This window comes from Salmo salar, chromosome ssa26 (assembly GCF_905237065.1).
Source record: "Salmo salar chromosome ssa26, Ssal_v3.1, whole genome shotgun sequence".
Lineage (NCBI taxonomy): Eukaryota > Metazoa > Chordata > Actinopteri > Salmoniformes > Salmonidae > Salmo > Salmo salar.
Window position 1 is genome coordinate 38598876 of NC_059467.1, and position 15835 is coordinate 38614710.

The following is a 15835-nucleotide window of genomic DNA, read 5'->3' on the forward strand; positions in this document are numbered from 1 at the left end:
CCGTCATCCACATTCTGGTTTTAGATACATTATCAACTGTCACAGCCTTACTAAAACCTTGGCACAGAGTTAGGCTTCTTAAATGTAGAAACAGACACACACAGACACACACACACACACACACGCCACTGAAAGGAAGAAAACACAGAAGACAAGCTTAAAAACTCATCACCACATTTGATAACTAACTAACTAACTAACTAACTAACTAACTAACTAACTAACTAACTAACTAACTAACTAACTAACTAACTAACTAACTAACTATGTATGAACAGTCTGAAAAATCCCCTGACAGTAGCGTTGGAAGTGGAGAGTGAGATTTAGGGCCGTCTCTGTCTGAACAGGGCGTGAGGTGTTCTACTGTGCACACTGATAAACCCCCCAGTGTTAATTATTTACTGTGGTAATTGCCTTTGAAGAGTGGAGCCAGCCGCTGCCAACATATGGCAGAGACCTCCCTCACCTCCCTATAAAACTCTAATACTGTAATATTACAAATGGCAGAGGTACAAAACCAACAGGGCAAACTATCTCTCATCTCTCTCTTTCCCTCTGCTGAATCTAAACCAACAGGGCAAACTATCTCTCATCTCCCTCTTTCCCCCTGCTGAATCTAAACCAACAGGGTAAACTATCTCTCATCTCTCTCTTTCCCTCTGCTGAATCTAAACCAACAGGGCATACTATCTCTCATCTCTCTCTTTTCCCTCTGCTGAATCTAAACCAACAGGGCAAACTATCTCTCATCTCTCTCTTTCCCTCTGCTGAATCTAAACCAACAGGGCAAACTATCTCTCATCTCCCTCTTTCCCCCTGCTGAATCTAAACCAACAGGGCAAACTATCTCTCATCTCTCTCTTTCCCTCTGCTGAATCTAAACCAACAGGGCAAACTATCTCTCATCTCTCTCTTTCCCTCTGCTGAATCTAAACCAACAGGGCAAACTATCTCTCATCTCTCTCTTTCCCTCTGCTGAATCTAAACCAACAGGGCAAACTATCTCTCATCTCCCTCTTTCCCTCTGCTGAATCTAAACCAACAGGGTAAACTATCTCTCATCTCCCTCTTTCCCTCTGCTGAATCTAAACCAACAGGGCAAACTATCTCTCATCTCTCTCTTTCCCTCTGCTGAATCTAAACCAACAGGGTAAACTATCTCTCATCTCTCTCTTTCCCTCTGCTGAATCTAAACCAACAGGGCAAACTATCTCTCATCTCCCTCTTTCCCTCTGCTGAATCTAAACCAACAGGGTAAACTATCTCTCATCTCTCTCTTTCCCTCTGCTGAATCTAAACCAACAGGGCAAACTATCTCTCATCTCTCTCTTTCCCCTCTGCTGAATCTAAACCAACAGGGCAAACTATCTCTCATCTCCCTCTTTTCCCTCTGCTGAATCTGCTTCCCATCTTCCACTCATTGCTTCTCGCTCCCCTCTTCTTCCTCTTGTTCTATTTTACTCACTATTCTACACTGTCTCCCCCCCTCTCCTCGACTCTCTCTCTCTCCCCTCTCTCTCTCTCTCTCTCTCTCTCTCTCTCTCCCCCCCTCTCTCTCTCTCTCTCTCTCTCTCTCCCCCCCCCCCCTCTCTCCCTCTCTCTCTCTCCCCCTCTCTCTCCCCCTCCTCTCTCTCTCTCTCTCTCTCCCCCATGGGATATTATGCTCATCACTTGATTTATTCACAGCACAAAGCGGAGGGTCACCGCAACACTCATTAACATTCATGCTTCTTATCTGGCCCATGCTGTCCAATGTAAACCAAGCAGCCATCTGCCCACCCCTTAATGATAAAGTAATGATGTTAGCAGATGTACTGTATGTCAGAGCACAGCCCCGTGGTGCAACCCTCTCGTAAACAGGGTCACATGGGTCACCCCAGGTGCATCCTGGGTAGTCATGGATCAAGGGTGAGGGGTGACCCAGGTGTGAGTTTCGGGGGAGAGGTATGTGCTGCTCCTCCCAGATGTTTGGAAAACTGTCTGTGATGCAGGGAATGTTTTGGACCACCGTCTCAGAATGGCATTTCTCTCTGTGCTGATCGGAGTGCATTAGTTTGTTCGTTCTCCCAGTTCAAATGGAGGGAGCAGGCAGACGGTAGACTAGAAGAGTGTACGAGGACCGTTGTTTCCCTGTGACTGCTCATTCGTCCTTTAACATACACAGCTGCTATAGGGAGGGAACACTGGAGCAGCCTAGTTAGATGTGACCTGTCCTTACAGAGGAGGAGGAGGCAGGGGGTTAGCTGTACCTTAGCATCCTGTCCTTACAGAGGAGAAGGAGGAGGAGGAGGCAGGGCGTTAGTTGTACCTTAGCATCCTGTCCTTACAGAGGAGGAGGAGGAGGAGGAGGAGGAGGAGGCAGGAGGTTAGCTGTACCTTAGCATCCTGTCCTTACAGAGGAGGAGGAGGAGGAGGAGGCAGGGGATTAGCTGTACCTTAGCATCCTGTCCTTACAGAGGAGGAGGAGGAGGAGGAGGAGGAGGCAGGGGGTTAGCTGTACCTTAGCATCCTGTCCTTACAGAGGAGGAGGAGGAGGAGGAGGCAGGGGGTTAGCTGTACCTTAGCATCCTGTCCTTACAGAGGAGGAGGAGGAGGAGGCAGGGGGGTTAGCTGTACCTTAGCATCCTGTCCTTACAGAGGAGGAGGAGGAGGAGGAGGCAGGGGGTTAGCTGTACCTTAGCATCCTGTCCTTACAGAAGAGGAGGAGGAGGCAGGGGGTTAGCTGTACCTTAGCATCCTGTCCTTACAGAGGAGGAGGAGGAGGCAGGGGGTTAGCTGTACCTTAGCATCCTGTCCTTACAGAGGAGGAGGAGGAGGAGGCAGGGGGTTAGCTGTACCTTAGCATCCAGAGCGTACAGAGGAGGATGAGGAGGAGGCAGGAGGTTAGCTGTACCTTAGCATCCTGTCCTTACAGAGGAGGAGGAGGAGGAGGCAGGGGGTTAGCTGTACCTTAGCGTCCTGTCCTTACAGAGGAGGAGGAGGAGGCAGGGGGTTAGTTGTACCTTAGCATCCTGTCCTTACAGAGGAGGAGGAGGAGGAGGCAGGGGGTTAGCTGTACCTTAGCATCCTGTCCTTACAGAGGAGGAGGAGGAGGAGGCAGGAGGTTAGCTGTACCTTAGCATCCTGTCCTTACAGAGGAGGAGGAGGAGGAGGCAGGGGGTTAGCTGTACCTTAGCATCCTGTCCTTACAGAGGAGGAGGAGGAGGCAGGGGGTTAGCTGTACCTTAGCATCCTGTCCTTACAGAGGAGGAGGAGGAGGCAGGGGATTAGCTGTACCTTAGCATCCTGTCCTTACAGAGGAGGAGGAGGAGGAGGAGGCAGGAGGTTAGCTGTACCTTAGCATCCTGTCCTTACAGAGGAGGAGGAGGAGGAGGAGGCAGGGGATTAGCTGTACCTTAGCATCCTGTCCTTACAGAGGAGGAGGAGGAGGAGGCAGGGGATTAGCTGTACCTTAGCATCCTGTCCTTACAGAAGAGGAGGAGGAGGAGGCAGGAGGTTAGCTGTACCTTGGCATCCTGTCCTTACAGAGGAGGAGGAGGAGGAGGCAGGAGATTAGCTGTACCTTAGCATCATGTCCTTACAGAGGAGGAGGAGGCAGGGGGTTAGCTGTACCTTAGCATCCTGTCCTTACAGAGGAGGAGGAGGAGGAGGCAGGAGGTTAGCTGTACCTTAGCATCCTGTCCTTACAGAGGAGGAGGAGGAGGAGGAGGAGGAGGAGGCAGGGGGTTAGCTGTACCTTAGCATCCTGTCCTTACAGAGGAGGAGGAGGAGGAGGCAGGGGGTTAGCTGTACCTTAGCATCCTGTCAATACAGAGGAGGAGGAGGCAGGGGGTTAGCTGTACCTTAGCATCCTGTCCTTACAGAGGAGGAGGAGGAGGAGGCAGGGGGTTAGCTGTACCTTAGCATCCTGTCCTTACAGAGGAGGAGGAGGCAGGGGGTTAGCTGTACCTTAGCACCCTGTCCTTACAGAGGAGGAGGAGGAGGCAGGGGATTAGCTGTACCTTAGCATCCTGTCCTTACAGAGGAGGAGGAGGCAGGGGGTTAGCTGTACCTTAGCATCCTGTCCTTACAGAGGAGGAGGAGGAGGAGGAGGCAGGGGGTTAGTTGTACCTTAGCATCCTGTCCTTACAGAGGAGGAGGAGGAGGAGGCAGGAGGTTAGCTGTACCTTAGCATCCTGTCCTTACAGAGGAGGAGGAGGAGGAGGAGGAGGAGGAGGCAGGAGGTTAGCTGTACCTTAGCATCCTGTCCTTACGGAGGAGGAGGAGGCAGGGGGTTAGCTGTACCTTAGCATCCTGTCCTTACAGAGGAGGAGGAGGAGGCAGGAGGTTAGCTGTACCTTAGCATCCAGAGCTTACAGAGGAGGAGGAGGAGGAGGCAGGAGGTTAGCTGTACCTTAGCATCCTGTCCTTACAGAGGAGGAGGAGGCAGGGGGTTAGCTGTACCTTAGCATCCAGAGCTTACAGAGGAGGAGGAGGAGGCAGGGGGTTAGCTGTACCTTAGCTTCCAGAGCTTACAGAGGAGGAGGAGGAGGAGGCAGGGGGTTAGCTGTACCTTAGCATCCAGAGCTTACAGTACAGTGACTCAATCATTAAAAAAATGCATCGTTGTAGAGGGCAACAGTCATGAACATGGCCGAGCAACAGTCACAAACATCCAATTACTCAAAGGGCTGGGGAACGTCACTCGTCCACATTATTCTATACAAGTCCTTCCAGTACCTCAGTCCTTCTTCTGAAGAGACCCATGCTACTCACTGCTATAAATACCCAGACAGAAGTGTGTCATGCAGGCTATATGAAACCCACAGGGGTGTCTAGGGAGTAGTATGAAGTTGGCACGTAGACTCTGATCTCAGGTCAGTTTTGTATTTGAACCCCAATAAAGGTAAAGGTTAGGATTGGGGGGGGTAACCTGATTCTAGATCTGTTTCTGGGGACACTTGATGTGGATCATGAGGATGTGTTAGGAGGGCATCGAGGAGGCACTAGGGCACTTACGTTCAGCAATGACCAGCGGTGGGTAGAACAGGAAGTAGCCGACCATCTCGGCAGTCAGCTGACCCAGGAGGTTAGAGGCGGCGGTGCCGTTGAGAGGGGCGGTCCCGTTCCTCACCATGTAGACCAGAGACACAGCAGGAGAACCCACTGACTGAGACACACTCAGCATCTAGAGGACAGGGAAATGGAGAGAGGGAGAGAGAAAGAGAAAGAGAGAGAGAGAGGAGAGAAAGAGGAGAGAGAGGGGGAGGGGGAAGGGGGGCATAGAGACAAAGTTGCACAACATAGTTTTAATTTAGATCAATCTACTTTAATGTGTAATAAGTTACAGAGGTATAAAATCTATTGACATAATTAGCATAACAAAAATATGCTTAAATCCATAAAGATATTAAAACGGCTGGCAAGCCATTCGCCACTGTGAAAGTGTTTATAACGTCAACTACACAAAAACTAAAAACTAAACCTTGACATACATACATAATATAGTGGACATGTTAACACAGCAGCTAGGAAGCTCATTAAAACTACACAAACACTGTCTCCCTAAACACATCAGTTCAGATCAGAGAACAGCTTCTATTTACAATGGCACACGAACAATGCACTTAGGAATGATAATTATGCTCCAATTATAACCAGCTTGCATTTTGCTTTGCTAGTGCCAAACCTCTTCAACTGCAGAGCTGTGCCTGTGAAAATGGTAGGTGCAAAATGCTTTGAGATTTTATCCATATAACCTGTGCCACACATCATCAAAATGACCAATCAGATGACCCATATTTAGACTCTTTGGATTTGTTTGTACTGAAGTTTAATGTCATAACATGTAAAATAAGCCACAACACAGCATCAACACAAGTCTGGTATAAATATCAACTGTTCGTTCAAGTAAAATGACTAAAATCCCGATGTCCAAACTGTCACGCCCTGATCTGTTTCACCTGTCCTTGTGCTTGTCTCCACCCCCTCTACCCTCCTGACCACTCTGCCTGCCTGCCGTCCTGTACCTTTGCCCCGTCTCTGGATTACCGACCTCTGCCTGACCCTGAGCCTGCCTGCCGTCCTGTACCTTTTCCCCGTCTCTGGATTACCGACCTCTGCCTGACCCTGAGCCTGCCTGCCGTCCTGTACCTTTTCCCCGTCTCTGGATTACCGACCTCTGCCTGACCCTGAGCCTGCCTGCCGTCCTGTACCTTTTCCCCGTCTCTGGATTACCGACCTCTGCCTGACCCTGAGCCTGCCTGCCGTCCTGTACCTTTTCCCCGTCTCTGGATTACCGACCTCTGCCTGACCCTGAGCCTGCCTGCCGTCCTGTACCTTTTCCCCGTCTCTGGATTACCGACCTCTGCCTGACCCTGAGCCTGCCTGCCGTCCTGTACCTTTTCCCCGTCTCTGGATTACCGACCTCTGCCTGACCCTGAGCCTGCCTGCCGTCCTGTACCTTTGCCCCGTCTCTGGATTACCGACCTCTGCCTGACCCTGAGCCTGCCTGCCGTCCTGTACCTTTGCCCCGTCTCTGGATTACCGACCTCTGCCTGACCCTGAGCCTGCCTGCCGTCCTGTACCTTTTCCCCGTCTCTGGATTACCGACCTCTGCCTGACCCTGAGCCTGCCTGCCGTCCTGTACCTTTGCCCCTGTTGCTGAATAAACATTGTCACTTCAACACGGTATGCATCTGGGTCTTACCTTATCCTGATACAAACAAGAAATAATTGATCTGTGGTGGGAAGCTTTGATAAGAGTACCTAGAGATTTAGGCTATGTATTAGGAAATGTGTATACAATACAAACCCATATAACTTTATTAATGCCCTGCTGGGACCAGTAACAAGGACATCATGAAGAGCAGAAAGACAACATACTGTCTTCACATATTTCCTACTCATACCAAATAGAAGCCATTTACAGACATGTGTGCATACATTTGGCATACAGCAGGTACCAGGAATCAAACCCACTATCCTGGAGTTGCAAGCACCATGCTCTACCAACTGAGCTACAGAGGACCACGTACACATGAAGTCCCCACCTCCACAGGTCACAGGGTTAGTGAGTGAGGAGGAGGCCATGGTACTATAATATCTGTACCTGGACAGAGAGTCTGGTGTGGACGTCCAGGACCTTGGCCTGGGCCTCAGAGAACACGTTCTCCAGCCTCTGTTCCATCATCTGCGAGAACCGACAGGAACGCGGGTCATCTCCTGGACCTATGAAGCGCAGAACTGGAACACATAGAGAACACCCATTGAGATCATAGAACATGGAGAACATTAGGGCAGAGTAACTGTAGTTCAATACTCAACCCCATATATATGAGCTTGTATATGGACACAGTGCAGACTAATGTCCTGCAGCCTCCTTAATAACATGTCTTGTATATGAACACAGTGCAGACTAATGTCCTGCAGCCTCCTTAATAACATGTCTTGTATATGAACACAGTGCAGACTAATGTTCTGCGGCCTCCTTAATAACATGTCTTGTATATGAACACAGAGCAGACTAATGTCCTGCAGCCTCCTTAATAACGTGTCTTGTATATGAACACAGAGCAGACTAATGTCCTGCAGCCTCCTTAATAACATGTCTTGTATATGGACACAGTGCAGACTAATGTCCTGCAGCCTCCTTAATAACATGTCTTGTATATGAACACAGTGCAGACTAATGTCCTGCAGCCTCCTTAATAACATGTCTTGTATATGAACACAGAGCAGACTAATGTCCTGCAGCCTCCTTAATAACGTGTCTTGTATATGAACACAGAGCAGACTAATGTCCTGCGGCCTCCTTAATAACATGTCTTGTATATGAACACAGTGCAGACTAATGTCCTGCAGTCTCCTTAATAACATGTCTTGTATATGAACACAGAGCAGACTAATGTCCTGCAGCCTCCTTAATAACGTGTCTTGTATATGAACACAGAGCAGACTAATGTCCTGCAGCCTCCTTAATAACATGTCTTGTATATGGACACAGTGCAGACTAATGTCCTGCAGCCTCCTTAATAATGTGTCTTGTATATGAACACAGAGCAGACTAATGTCCTGCAGCCTCCTTAATAACATGTCTTGTATATGAACACAGAGCAGACTAATGTCCTGCAGCCTCCTTAATAACATGTCTTGTATATGAACACAGAGCAGACTAATGTCCTGCAGCCTCCTTAATAACATGTCTTGTATATGAACACAGAGCAGACTAATGTCCTGCGGCCTCCTTAACAACATGTCTTGTATATGAACACAGAGCAGACTAATGTCCTGCAGCCTCCTTAATAACGTGTCTTGTATATGAACACAGAGCAGACTAATGTCCTGCAGCCTCCTTAATAATGTGTCTTGTATATGAACACAGTGCAGACTAATGTCCTGCAGCCTCCTTAATAACATGTCTTGTATATGAACACAGAGCAGACTAATGTCCTGCAGCCTCCTTAATAATGTGTCTTGTATATGGACACAGTGCAGACTAATGTCCTGCAGCCTCCTTAATAACATGTCTTGTATATGAACACAGTGCAGACTAATGTCCTGCAGCCTCCTTAATAACGTGTCTTGTATATGAACACAGAGCAGACTAATGTCCTGCGGCCTCCTTAATAACATGTCTTGTATATGAACACAGAGCAGACTAATGTCCTGCAGCCTCCTTAATAATGTGTCTTGTATATGAACACAGAGCAGACTAATGTCCTGCAGCCTCCTTAATAACATGTCTTGTATATGAACACAGAGCAGACTAATGTCCTGCAGCCTCCTTAATAACATGTCTTGTATATGAACACAGAGCAGACTAATGTCCTGCAGCCTCCTTAATAATGTGTCTTGTATATGAACACAGAGCAGACTAATGTCCTGCAGCCTCCTTAATAATGTGTCTTGTATATGAACACAGTGCAGACTAATGTCCTGCAGCCTCCTTAATAACATGTCTTGTATATGGACACAGTGCAGACTAATGTCCTGCAGCCTCCTTAATAATGTGTCTTGTATATGAACACAGAGCAGACTAATGTCCTGCAGCCTCCTTAATAACATGTCTTGTATATGAACACAGAGCAGACTAATGTCCTGCAGTCTCCTTAATAACGTGTCTTGTATATGAACACAGAGCAGACTAATGTTCTGCAGCCTCCTTAATAACATGTCTTGTATATGAACACAGAGCAGACTAATGTCCTGCAGCCTCCTTAATAACATGTCTTGTATATGAACACAGAGCAGACTAATGTCCTGCAGCCTCCTTAATAACGTGTCTTGTATATGAACACAGTGCAGACTAATGTCCTGCAGCCTCCTTAATAACGTGTCTTGTATATGAACACAGAGCAGACTAATGTCCTGCAGCCTCCTTAATAACATGTCTTGTATATGAACACAGAGCAGACTAATGTCCTGCAGCCTCCTTAATAACGTGTCTTGTATATGAACACAGAGCAGACTAATGTCCTGCAGCCTCCTTAATAACATGTCTTGTATATGAACACAGAGCAGACTAATGTCCTGCAGCCTCCTTAATAACGTGTCTTGTATATGAACACAGAGCAGACTAATGTCCTGCAGCCTCCTTAATAACGTGTCTTGTATATGAACACAGAGAAGACTAATGTCCTGCAGCCTCCTTAATAACGTGTCTTGTATATGAACACAGAGCAGACTAATGTCCTGCAGCCTCCTTAATAACGTGTCTTGTATATGAACACAGAGCAGACTAATAAGTATAAGTGAAAGAAAAACAACATGATCTTAAACATATTCCTCCAGTCTAAACCATCAGACCTGTTTTGAGCTGGAGGCTGATAGCTGGGCTGGGTTTCCATGGTGCGGCTGTGTTGGGCAGCGCCGTTACCATGGGGACAAACTGTCGCACGTCACCCATCAGCCTATCCCGGCCGTAGGAGTGAAGCGCCTCGACCACCACAGAGGGCGGGTACACCATGTCTGCTCCAATTACGTGGTAGCCCACCGTCACGTTGGGAGAGCCAAACACAGTCTCCACCTGAGAGAGAGAAATAAGGATCCGTTATCAGGATCAATAAGCATGATCGATCATCTACTCAACTGGCTGGTTGTAGAGTTGTAGGAGTAGATGTTTTGACTGCTTGTGAAACAGAAGGATGGTGAGAGAGGGAGAACAAGAGAGACTAATAGAAAGAGAGAACATGGGAATGGGAACATGGGAACATGGGAATAGGAACGGGAGATGGAATGAGAAAAGGAAGCGAAAAGAGAGTGAGTGTGAAAGCTGTACATTACACAGAGGACAGAGAGTTGTACATTACACAGAGGACAGAGAGTTGTACATTACACAGAGGACAGAGAGTTGTACATTACACAGAGGACAGAGAGCTGTGTGTGGGAGGTGTGTCTGTTTCTGTGACAGAGGTAGAGAGAGAGAGGTAGAGAGAGAGGTAGAGAGAGAGAGGTAAAGAGAGAGAGAGAGAGAGAGAGGTAGAGAGAGAGTTTGTGTGAGAGAGGTGAAACAGATCAAATCCCTCATCCTTTGATGACAGACAGTCCCCTTGGTTACCACACTGAGAGCCCATACAGTCTTGATTTTACCATGAGTCGACAGTATTCCCCTCACAATCAAGCCTTGTTATGAACGGACCCATTCACCATCACTACACCAGCCCAGCCGTTATTCAAAGACTGGGTTTCAGCAAACGTCGCTGAGTGGTAACGTACCCTCCTAAGTCATTCTGGCCGATGTGAAAGACCATCAATGGATTATCTAGAAGGACTTCAGTCAGTTCAGCATTCCACTCTTTTCACCTCAATGAAAATCTTTCATTTAATGGCCAGAAGCTTTCACTTTGATACAAAAGCTTTCCTCTGGTCTTGCCAAATGAAAGTAATTTAGCCTGCTGCTCCTCATGGTTCTTTCCGGCCTTCCCCCGCTATATCGTTCCTAGTAACCATCTCTGCTCTGTAATTAAAAACAAACAAAACATTTCCCCCTGGGACTGACCGTAAAATAAACATTTACTCATATTTAGATTAGTGACAACCCAGCTAGCACAGTTGGTTCCTTGGAAGTTGTGGGAACATACATGTTTGCCGGTTCTGGAAACATACATTTTAAGGTTGCAGGGAGGTTCTAAGAACATTTTACTATGGTTCCCTGAAAGCTTTCATCAACATTCTGAGAAAAGAAATTATAGTTTATTTGAAGGTAATTAACTGTTTAGAACTCTAAGCATAGATAGGAGACATGGAACTGCATTTGCTCAGGCATTAATCATGCAAGCACATTTATTTTTATGGCACCACATCAGTGAGATTTGAACCTATGATCTTCTGTTCTCTATGTATGGAATTAGTCCACTGCACCACCCTAGAATCGAGCTATGATGCTATGTTTTTTACTCATGCAAAGCAGTTCATTTCAGTCTATTTAAACAGACCCCATTTCAAAGGAACAAGCACTCATTAAGACCAGGTGTGGCTAATAAGTGTGCACGGCCAACGCACTTAACCTGTTATGGCTAGGGGGCAGTATTTTCACGGCCGGATAAAAAACGTACCCGATTTAATCTGATTATTACTCCTGCCCAGAAACTAGAATATGCATATAATTAGTAGCTTTAGATAGAAAACACTCCAAAAACTGTTTGAATGGTGTCTGTGAGTATAACAGAACTCATTTGGCAGGCCAAAACCTGAGAAGATTCCATACAGGAAGTGCCCTGTCTGACCATTTCTTGCCCTTCTTGATTATCTCTATCCATTACAGGGGATCTCTGCTGTTACGTGACACTTCCTACGGCTCCCATGGGCTCTCAGAAGGCGGCAAAAAGCTGAATCGTGGCTTTGCAGGCTCTGGCTGAAAAAAAGTAGCGCGTTTGGGTAGTGGCTGGTCACAGTACTGTGAGACTCAGGCTCGTGCCCGAGTCGACCCCATGCTTTATTTTCTTTCGTCTGTTTACCTAAACGCAGATTCCCGGTCGGAATATTATCGCTTTTTACGAGAAAAATTGCATAAAAATTGATTTTAAACAGCGGTTGACATGCTTCGAAAGTACGGTAATGGAATATTTACAAATCTTTTGTCACGAAATGCGCCATGCTCGTGACCCTTATTTACACTTCGGATAGTGTCTTGAACGCACGAACAAAACGCCGCTATTTGGATATAACAATGGATTATTTTGAACCAAACCAACATTTGTTATTGAAGTAGTAGTCCTGGGAGTGCATTCTGACGAAGAACACCAAAGGTAATCAAACTTTTGTAATAATAAATCGGAGTTTGGTCAGGGCTAAACTTGGTGGGTGTCTAAATAGCTAGCCGTGATGGCTGGGCTATCTACTCAGAATATTGCAAAATGTGCTTTCACCGAAAAGCTATTTTAAAATCGGACACCTCGATTGCACAAAGGAGTTCTGTATCTATAATTCTTAAAATAATTGTTATGTTTTTTGTGAACGTTTATCGTGAGTAATTTAGTCAATTCACCAGAGGTTTGCGGGGGGTATGCTAGTTCTGAACGTCACATGCTAATGTAAAAAGCTGGTTTTTGATATAAATATGAACTTGATTGAACAAAACATGCATGTATTGTATAACATCATGTCCTAGGTGTGTCATCTGATGAAGATCATCAAAGGTTAGTGCTGCATTTAGCTGTGGTTTTGTTTTTTGTGACATTATATGCTAGCTTGATTATTTCTGGCTGGGTACTCTGCTGACATAATCTAATGTTTTGCTTTCGCTGTAAAGCCTTTTTGAAATCGGACAGTGTGGTTAGATAAAGGAGAGTCTTGTCTTTAAAATGCTGTGAAATAGTCATATGTTTGAAAAATGGAAGTTTTTGTATTTTTGAGGAATTTGTAATTCGCGCCACGCCTATCATTGGATATTGGAGCAGGTGTTCCGCTAGTGGAACGTCTAGATGTAAGAGGTTAACAAGATAGAGGATAGAATGAGAACAGAATGCATATGTTTTAAAATAACATTCTCAGAATGTTCTTTGAACGTTAATGTTTTCTTTTAGTTTTTTATGGAAAGTTTTCTTAATGTTGTGAGAACATGACTTTAAATAGAACCATGAGGAAACCTGCAGAAAATGTTATGCTGAAGTACTGAAATTCCCCCAGAAGAACGATGTTTCTTAACATTCTCTGCACATTCTGAGAACATGAATTTAAATAGAACCACAAGGAAACCTGTACAAAATGTCATGCTGAAGTACTGAGTTCCCACAGAAGAACGTTATTTCTTAATGTTCTCTGAAATATTTGAGAACATTACTTGAAATAGAACCATGAGGAAACGTTATGCTGAAGTACTGAAATTCCCACCTAAGAAACATAATGGTTCTCAGAACGTTGTGTGCTAGCTGGGTATCCTGCACGATTCCCAGAGCATTGGGAAGGTTTATGCAAAATAACCATAGGACAACCACGCTCTCACCAAGCTTTATGAAACATATGGTTCTCAGAACATTATGTGCTAGCTGGAAAGTGCTACAGCGCGAGAGAGAGACAGAGGTAGAGAAAGAGAGGGAAAGAGGTAGAGAAAGAGAGAGAAAAAGAGATATAGAGAGAGTGAGAAAGAACAGAGGAGAGAGAGAGAGAAGGAGAGAGCCTGGACTTCCTGACGGGCCAACCCCAGGTGGTGAGGGTAGGCAACATCACCTCCGCCACACTGACCCTCAACACGGGGGTCCCACAGGGGTGTGTGCTTAGACCCCTCCTGTACTCCCAGGTCACACACGACTGCGTGGCCATGCACGACTCCAACACAATCATCAAGTTTGGTCACGACACCGACGGTAGTAGGCCTGATCACCGGCGATGATGAGAAAGCCTACAGGGAGGAGGTCAGTGACCTGGCAGTGTGGTGCCGGGACAACAACCTCTCCCTCAACATCAGTCAGACCAAGGAGCTGATGGTGGACTACAGGAAACAGGGGCGTGAGCACGCCCCCATACACATCGGCAGGGCTGCAGCAAAGTGGGTCTAAAGCTCCAAGTTCCTCGGTGTCCAAATCCCTAATGACCTAAATGGTTCACTCACTGCCAGTTCACTGACCTCCTCCCTGTAGGCACAGCTGTGAAGAAAGCACAACAGCACCTCTTCCCATTCAGGAAAAATAAAAGTTTTGGCCCTCAAATCCTCCAAAAGTTCTACAACTGCACCAACTGTTCTGCCTACGGCTATGGAACCCTGACCTGTTCACCGGACGTGCTACCTGTCCCAGACCTGCTGTTTTCAACTCTCTAGAGACAGCAGAAGCGGTAGAGATACTCTGAATGATCGGCTATGTAAAGCCAACTGACATTTACTCCTGAGGTGATGACCTGTTGCACCCTCAACAACCACTGTGATTATTATTATTTGACCCTGCTGGTCATCAATGAACATTTGAACATCTTGGCTATGTTCTGCTTTAATCTCCACCCGGCACAGCCACAAGAGGACTGGCCACCTCTCATAGCCTGGTTCCTCTCTAGGTTTCTTCCTAGGTTCTGGCCTTTCTAGGGAGTTTTTCCTAGCCTAACCTCTACAGTCATGGCCAAAAGTTTTGAGAATGACACAAATATTAATTTACACAAAGTGTCTTTAGATATTTTTGTCAGATGTTAATATGGAATACTGAAGTATAATTACAAGCATTTCATAAGTGTCAAAGGCTTTTTATTGACAATTACATGAAGTTAATGCAAAGAGTCAATATTTGCAGTGTTGACCCTTCTTTTTCAAGACCTCTGCAATCTGCCCTGGCATGCTGTCAATTAACTTCTGGGCCACATGTGTTGGTACCATTCTTTATTCATGGCTGTGTTCTTAGGCAAAATTGTGGCTTACTGGTGTTCTTCCATGCCGTCCATGGGAGGGGTGCGTCACTTGAGTGGGTTGAGTCACTGACGTGGTCTTCCTGTCTGGGTTGGCGCCCCCCCTTGGGTTGTGCCATGGCGGAGATCGTTGTGGGCTATACTCGGCCTTGTCTTAGGACGGTAAGTTGGTGGTTGGAGACATCCCTCTAGTGGTGTGGGGGCTGTGCTTTGGCAAAGTGGGTGGGGTTATATCCTGCCTGTTTGGCCCTGTCCGGGGGTATCATCGGATGGGGCCACAGTGTCTTCTGATCCCTCCTGTCTCAGCCTCCAGTATTTATGCTGCAGTAGTTTATGTGTCGTGGGGCAAGGGTCAGTCTGTTACATCTGGAGTATTTCTCTTGTCTTATCCGGTGTCCTGTGTGAATTTAAATATGCTCTCTCTAATTCTCTCTTTTTCTCTTTCTGTCTTTCTCTCGGAGGACCTGAGCCCTAGGACCATGCCCCAGGACTACCTGGTATGATGACTCCTTGCTGTCCCCAGTCCACCTGGCCGTGCTGCTGCTCCAGTTTCAACTGTTCTGCCTGCGGCTATGGAACCCTGACCTGTTCACCGGACGTGCTTGTTGCACCCTCGACAACTACTATGATTATTATTATTTGACCATGCTGGTCATTTATGAACATTTTAACATCTTGACCATGTTCTGTTATAATATCCACCCTGCACAGCCAGAAGACGACTGGCCACCCCTCATAGCCTGGTTCCTCTCTAGGTTTCTTCCTAGGTTTTTGGCCTTTCTAGGGAGTTTTTCCTAGGGAGTTTTTCCTAGCCACCGTGCTTCTTTCACATGCATTGCTTGCTGTTTGGGGTTTTAGGCTGGGTTTCTGTACAGCACTTTGAGATATCAGCTGATGTACGAAGGGCTATATAAATAAATTTGATTTGATTTGATTTGAGTGAGCCCACTCCCTTGGCTGAGAAGCAACCCCACACATGAATGGTCTCAGGATGCTTTACTGTTGGCATGACACAGGACTGATGGTA

At 46.6% G+C, this 15835-nt stretch overlaps 1 protein-coding gene across 1 annotated transcript in view; it reads right to left on the reverse strand.

The window, feature by feature from the left end:
• LOC106572775 (UPF0606 protein KIAA1549L) overlaps window positions 1–15835 on the reverse strand; it is a 140331-nt gene that overhangs the window by 115077 nt on the left and 9419 nt on the right. The window contains exons 4-6 of the mRNA XM_045708310.1: window positions 9787–10006; window positions 7091–7224; window positions 4999–5167 (exon numbers count right to left, since the gene is read on the reverse strand). Of these exons, the coding sequence (XP_045564266.1) occupies window positions 4999–5167; window positions 7091–7224; window positions 9787–10006 (523 nt within the window). The remainder of the gene's footprint in view (window positions 1–4998; window positions 5168–7090; window positions 7225–9786; window positions 10007–15835) is intronic.